Source organism: Oncorhynchus nerka, linkage group LG13, assembly GCF_034236695.1.
Source record: "Oncorhynchus nerka isolate Pitt River linkage group LG13, Oner_Uvic_2.0, whole genome shotgun sequence".
Lineage (NCBI taxonomy): Eukaryota > Metazoa > Chordata > Actinopteri > Salmoniformes > Salmonidae > Oncorhynchus > Oncorhynchus nerka.
The window spans coordinates 68,487,792-68,495,251 of record NC_088408.1 but is presented as its reverse complement, the minus strand read 5'-3'; the positions used below and the strand labels follow the sequence as shown (position 1 = coordinate 68,495,251).

Here is a 7,460-nt window from a genome sequence, read left to right as displayed (position 1 = left end):
ACATGCTGGTGCAGGATCAAGAAAGGGCCCTCTCCGCAAAAGTGAAATTGAGTTCAACAGCTTTTAAAATGAGAGGAGAAGAGTGTTAAGTGTGTAAAATACATATTTTATTTGAGACCAGCAATGGAGTGTAGAAAAAGTAAAAGTGTGTCGATCAAAAAGCTTCAATTGCTCTCGTCCATGCACCGCTGCACGCCAATGCTTGTTTGCAACAGTTTGTTTGTCCATTAACTAGGCCTACTTGTTCCAAGTCCGTGTGCCAGTTCAACAGCTCATTAAACCCCGAGTCTAACACTGACATGAGATTGGAGATGTTATTTGTGTCCAGTTGTTCGGAATTACAACAATAAACGTCCTCAGACCTAATCTGTTTGCATGACATGGGAAAAAAGTCAGACAGATAATCGGAATCAGAAACATAACTTGAGTCAATTTTTCGTTTCTTAGGTGAACCTTGCAGGCACTGACCATGTTGTTTAAAAGACAAGCAGTAGTCTGCGTGGAGATATCCATAATCGACAGTAGTCACTACATGTGTGTCCAAGTCCAATACAGTCTTTTGATTGTTGGGTGTGTTTGAAATAAGAATGTCCCGTTTGAATGTGTAAGGTTCGGAATAATAGTCCCAGCTGATTTCCGAGTCCAACAGGTTAGAGTCACAATGACGCACAGCAGCCATGGGACAGGCAATTACCGTCTGGGTGTGCGCTTCGGGCACCATTGCTGGGTTAAAGTCACAATGACGCACAGGAGCCATGGGACAGGCAGGTACCGTTTGGGTGTGCGCTTCGGGCACCATTGCTGGGTAACCAGCCGACTGTGGTGCTGCGCAGTGGTAAGTGTCCAACGAATCCCCGCTGTAGTTGCAGCAAAACTCACCAGCTCTATCGTCGCAGTTCCCGGTCAATTCAAATGAGTCCTGCTTTTCATCAGAGACTGTCCTCATCTCCCCGTTCTGCTGTATGCTGTACATTCCTGCGAACTCCACGCTCATGTAAAAGTCTCTAGCGTTCGCCAGGACGTAGGTAACTAGCAGGTTCTTGTGGAGCTTGATACCTCCTCTCTGCGTCCTGGAGTTATGGATTTTCTGCAAAGAAATGGAGATAATATTCTGTGCGTCAATGGCACATTCCTCCATCATTAAAAATGTCCAACTGTTTTTATCTGATACTAGTGAAAAAATAAACGAATCTGTGCGTAAAAATAGCAATAATCTGCCTAGAGTTTAATCAATTCGTGAAGAACATCTGAACATGCTTTCCCATACTTTCTGGAAATGGGCATGATGTCCCTCATTGCTGTGAGAGATTTAAAGCTATTTCGCATAGGTTACTCCCCATTGCTGTTTCCACCAACAAAACCGCGGCGTCGTTAAAGAATGGCTTGCTTGCCACGCCTTGTAGTAGGTACTAACCAATGAGAGAGAGGCTGTTATTCTACTGTTCAAATATGTGTGCCAAAAGCGCACAGCCTACTAATGCATTAGTAGGCTACACTTTCATCTCCCCAACGGTAATTTATGGAAACCCATTGTATTGCTGTCATTGCAATATATTACGTTTATCATCAAACATGCCATTTAATCAAATGACATTTAATCAAATGACTATTTCAACTCATCCAACATATAGTTATGTTGAATGAGATGTGCAGAAATTAATTGAATAATGAATGACTGAATCTGCTGCACGCACACACACACAAACACAAACACACACATCGAGTTGCACATCTGCTGATAGAAGACAGATGGATGACATCATATTGGTCACCTGAAATAAAATAACATTTTATTGGTCACATACAGGTGTTTAGCAGATGTTATTGTGGGTGTAGCGAAACGCTTGTGTTTCTAGCTCTGACAGTGCAGTACTATCTAACAAGTAATGTCTAACAATTTCACAACATATACCCAATACACACAAATCTTTCATATTCTGCCAAAAAGTCAAGGGCGCTAATGCAGTGACCTGCATCGATACACCTGTTTATGTGCCATCCTTGTCTAACTCTAAATGAAATGATTGTCATTTAAAGTAGACACTAAGCAGCAGTATAAAAATGTCCATATTGTAACATGTTAATGTGTTGGATAAGAACCTATACTCACCCTGAGCACAATTGACACTAGGTCCATTACTTGTTCAACACTGCTAGATGGACAAACCAAGGAGAAACAATGCAAGGAAGTAGACAAGTGGTACAGTAGTAGCCTCAATCGACTCAGAGAGAAATAATGGCCTTAACTAGTGATAGGCAAGAGGGAGATGGCTATTGAAGGCCTTGAGGTAAAGATATCAAGAGGAAAGAATCTACACAGAAAATAATTGTGCCAACGACTTGATCTGCATACTGTTACAGAAAACAACCCTACGGATTCTCTGAATATCACAATCAACTCTGTTTCAGTTGTCTCTAGAGTGGACCCCTTCCCAAAACGGCAGCTAGTAACAGTACAGTGCTACGATCTGTTTTGAACGGTAGAGAAGATAAAGCCATTACTGTCTCAGAGAGTAGTAGCATGTGGTTTCGGTGACACCTTGTGTATTACAAGGGTTATTGATGTATAAGCATGACAAAATATATATATATATATATAAAATTGGAGAAAAAAGGTTACTCTCCAAGGCAGTGAAAAGAGGATGGGAAGAGTATAGTTCTAAGACTAGATCTCTGATCAGGGTTAGCTCTTTGAATTGTATACATTTATTAAATGATCTCAGTCAACTACCTACTGTATATAAACTTCTAAAATGCAAACCAATCATTTCTAATCCCTGCAATGCAGACTGATTTCTGTGTAACAGGGAAGAGGGAAGGTGATGAAAGAAAAAAAGATTGAGGCTGTTGGCTGGTAAAGATGCATACAATTGCCTCCATCAAGCAAGTGTGCTATATTTACACATGCATACGCAAGGTCACTATGAGGGTGGAACAATAAGGAGAGAGAGAGAGAGAGAGAGATGGATGGATGGATGGATGGATGGATGGATGGATGGATGGATGGATGGATGGATGGATGGATGGATGGATGGATGGATGGATGGATGGATGGATGGATGGATGGATGGATGGATGGATGGATGGGGAAGAGCAGGATATGGTGTTGTATTAATATTTAACTACTACAGGAAGCATCCTTCAGAAGACTCTTCTGTAGAAGAGCAGAAGAGACTAAACCTGCAACCTTCAAGGAAAAGTCAGATATATAATATTTAAATTGCAATATGCAAATTGAATAGAAAGTTGAATATAAAGATTATATATATATTGACACAATTTCTCTGCCAATGCCACTCCCATTTCAGAACGACTGAAAGCTCTAACAAAGACAGCGAAGGTCTTACATTAAGAGCACCACACAAATGTACAATAACATTGTTTTTTGTAAACCTGTGAGTTCATTTTTGGAGCTATAGAACCCGTCTTTGAACCATAATACACACTGCAGTGTTTAATATTAACAACATCAGCCACTGTAGCTGTTTATTCATACTATGAAAGTTATATTGCAAGGGGCACATTCATAGGTTCTGTACTCCTGAAAACAAAAACAAAACTTAAGGAACAGGTCAGATTGAGCTTTTATAACCACAATATGTAAATATATGAACAAATAGCAGAGCATTTACTACTGAAGGTCTTTGCTGTTAAATGTGGCAAACAGATGTATGAAATTCAATCCATTCACACATGAAAACATATGTTGAATTTAACACAAGTGCTATGAAAAAAGAAATGAGTAAAAACATCTGAAAATGTAGCCTAAGTCATAAAGTCATAATGTTTCCATGTGTTGTGTATGTGCACGGCACACTGTGAGCAAAAGAATGAAAAGAATTCAGGCTACATAAATCAACCTTGTGTTTCAGATCATATGACACTTACTCTCTATGTCCTTTATGTTATTTCCAACATATCCTGTTACTAATTTCCTCCCACAGTTTTCCATTTCCTGTGTGAAGGATCACCTGTACAGAATGCACTGGTTCCCTGCCTCATGCTTAGACTGGAAAACAGGAAAGAGGGTTCAAGGGTGTCCAACATGTTGGCTACTATTCATACACACAGTCATGTGAATCCCAGCATGGCAGTACTCCCAATTCTCAGACCAGTAAATGGTGTTTTATCGAGCTTCCTTGCATGAACACTGCCAGAAATGTTAACTCCAATGTTGAATGAGGTATAGTCATATTTCTCAGATATTACATACTGCCAGGACATGCTGTTTTGTCAGCATGTCCATTACCTACAATCAGTCACATTGGCTTAGCCCAATCAATTAGCAGTTATAACCATGGTTCCCTGTTCTAAGGGACTTCATCTAACGTGTTCTGATATGACACGATGATCAATAACATGGTTCCCTGTAGGGTGTCCCCTTGACCATGTGCATCTCAGACAGTCAGTCACTTCACTGTACAACTGGGGCTTGCTCGCTCGATTGTGGAAGCATGCAGATTTATGCCTGAGTGATGCTAGCTAGCTCCTGCATATTTGACGAAAGCCTTGTTTGCATATACCCTCTCTTTCGCTGCATCTTCCTCTCCCCCTTTCCCGCTCTTCCTCTCTCCATTTTTTTGGAAGCGTCACTTTAATATGTATGCAAATGGTTTGTGCTCCATGCGTTGATTGTGTGGCCTCCTGTAGTCAGTCAGTCAGGCGGTAGGTGTGGGGAATGGATTTTGTATTCATGAGACTGCATCAGTCTCTACCAGCTTAATGCGAGGGACTGTGACTGGCAGAGGCTCTGTAGTGCAGCCAGAGTGCACTCTTACTGCCTCTATGTGGAAGTTATGCTAGTAACAAACGATAGAGGCAATCTTGTGTATGCCAATGCACTATTGCCACTGTACTATTCTTTCTACTTTGATACCGGCCTTTGTGAAACAGTTACTCACTGTATCACTACAGGACCCTATACCTGTAGATCAGGGGTCTTCAACCTTTTCTTCCCCAGGGACCGCCGCCGAGGCAAACTGGTGACCCAGGAACCCACATCATATTATGTGAAACAATTATATATATTTTTTAATATATTTTCTTATTATCAGGTGAATGATAATGGCAATGAGAAGTAATCAACATTTTAAATGAATAGATTTAGTGATTGTTTTTCATTATTTTGAACTCCCCGCATTTTAATTGGGGCGGCAGGGTAGCCTAGTGGTTAGAGTGTTGGACTAGTAACCGAAAGGTTGCAAGTTCAAATCCCCGAGCTGACAAGGTACAAATCTGTCGTTCTGCCCCTGAACAGGCAGTTAACCCACTGTTCCTAGGCCGTCATTGAAAATAAGAATTTGTTCTTAACTGACTTGCCTAGTAAAAAAATAAATAAAAATAAAAACATTGGAAGAGAAAGTTTAAACTAACATAGAGTGTTGTATGGCATTGAAACTTGTCTGGAGGTTTTTAACACAGTGTCCAAAGAAGGGCCAGAAGTATACAGAATGGTATCGTGGAGGTGGATCAGAGAATCTCCAGCAGCAAGAGCGACATCATTGATATATACAGAGAAAACTAGTCGGCCTGAGAATTGAACCCTGTAGCACCCCCATAGAGACTGCCAGAGGTATGGACAACAGGCCCTCCGATTTGACACACTGAACTCTATCCGAGAAGTAGTTGGTGAAGCAGGCGAGACAGTCATTTGAGAAACAAAGGTCTAGTCTATTGATAAGAATGTGGTGATTGACAGAGTCGAAAGCCTTGGCCAGGTCAATGAAGACGCCTGTACAGTATTGTCTTTTTTGCCAAAGGCGGTAATGATATCGTTTAGGACCTTGAGTATGGCTGAGGTGCACCCATGACCCACTCGGAAACCAGATTGCATAGCGGAGAAGGTATAGTGGGATTTGAAGTGGTCAGTGATCTGTTTGTTAATAACTTGGCTTTCAAAGACCTTAGAAATGCAGGGTAGGATAGACATAGGTCTGTAACAGTTTGGGTCTAGAGTGTCCAGATTTAGGTGTCCAGATTTTGCAGCTCTTTCAGAACATCAGCTATCTGGATTTGGGCGAAGGAGAAATGGGGAGGCTTGGGCAAGTTGCTGTGGGGGGTGAAGAGGTGTTGACAGGGGTAGGGGTAGCCAGGTGGAAAGCATGGCCAGCCGTAGAAAAATGCTTATTGAAATTCTCGATTATCGTAGATTTATCAGTGGTGACAGTGTTTCCTAGCCTCATTGCAGTGGGCAGCTGGGAGGAGGTGCTCTTATTCTCCATGGAATTTACACTGTCCCAGAACTTTTTGGAGTTTGTGCTACAGGATGCACATTTCTGTTTGAGAAAACTAGCCATTGGTTTCTTAACTGCCTGTGTATATTGGTTCCTAACTTCCCTGAAAAGTTGCATATCACGGGGGTTATTCGACGCTAATGCTGTACGCCACAGGATGTTTTTGTGCTGGTCAAGGGCAGTCAAGTCTGGAGTGAATCAAGGGCTATATCTGTTCTTAGTTCTACATTTTTTGAATGGGGCATGCTTATTTAAGATGGTGAGGAAAGCACTTTTAAAGAATAACCAGGCATCCTCTACTGACGTAATGAGGTCAATATCCTTTCAGGATACCCAGGCAAGGTCGATTAGAAAGGCCTGCTCGCTGAAGTGTTTTAGGGAGCGTTTGTCAGTGATGAGGGGGGGTTGTTTGACCGCGGACCCATTATGGATGCAGGCAATGAGGCAGTGATCGCTGAGATCTTTGTTGAAAACAGCAGAGGTGTATTTAGAGGGCAGGTTGGTCTTAGGGTTATACCTGGTAGGTTGCTTGATAATTTGATAATCTCAACTGCAATTCAGGTGTGTGCTTAGTCACCTTTTGTACTTCCTGTTTACCCACGACTGCATGTCCACGCACTACTCCAAAACCATCATCAAGTTTGCTGACAACAGTGGTAGGCCTGATCACCAATAGTGATGAGACAGCCTACAGGGAGGATGTCAGAGACTTAGCTGTGTGGTGTGGTGCCATGACAACAACCTCTCCCTCAAAGTCAGTAAGACCAAGGAGCTGATCGTGGACTACAGGAGAAAGAGGGGAGAGCTCGCCCCCATCCACATCAACAGGGCTATAGTGGAGCAGGCCGAGAGCTTCAAGTTGCATGGAGTCCACATCACTAAGGACTTAACATGGTCCACATACACCCGCAGTCGTAAAGAAGGGCCCCTCAGGAGGCTAAAAATATTTTTCATGGGCCCTTGGATCCTCAAAAGTGTATACAGCTGCACCAATTAGAGCATCTTGACCGGCTGCATCACCATTTGGTATGGCAAATGCACCTCCCTTGATCGCAAAGCGCTAAAGAAGGTGGTGAGGACAGCCTAGTAGATCACCGGGCCGAGCTCCCTGCCACCCAGGACCTCTATCAGGGGGTGTCAGAAGAAGGCCATATGGTACCGGAGCATCGACTCTGGAACCTACAGGCGACAAGACAGATTCTACCCCCAAGCCATCAGAATGCTAAA

The 7,460-nt window shown here is 42.5% G+C and overlaps 1 protein-coding gene across 1 annotated transcript; it reads right to left on the bottom strand.

Annotated features, from left to right (window-relative positions):
* Positions 1-85: 85 nt before the first annotated feature.
* LOC115139977 (immediate early response gene 5-like protein) lies at positions 86-1,330 on the bottom strand. The gene has a single exon (XM_029677916.2). The coding sequence runs from the start codon at positions 1,139-1,141 to the stop codon at positions 155-157; it is 987 nt and encodes a 328-aa protein (XP_029533776.2). The 5' UTR covers positions 1,142-1,330; the 3' UTR covers positions 86-154.
* Positions 1,331-7,460: the final 6,130 nt, after the last annotated feature.

Bases quoted from the DNA above. Each gene is read 5' to 3' on its own strand.
- LOC115139977 (XM_029677916.2), bottom strand. From the start codon at position 1,141: ATGATGGAGGAATGTGCCATTGACGCACAGAATATTATCTCCATTTCT.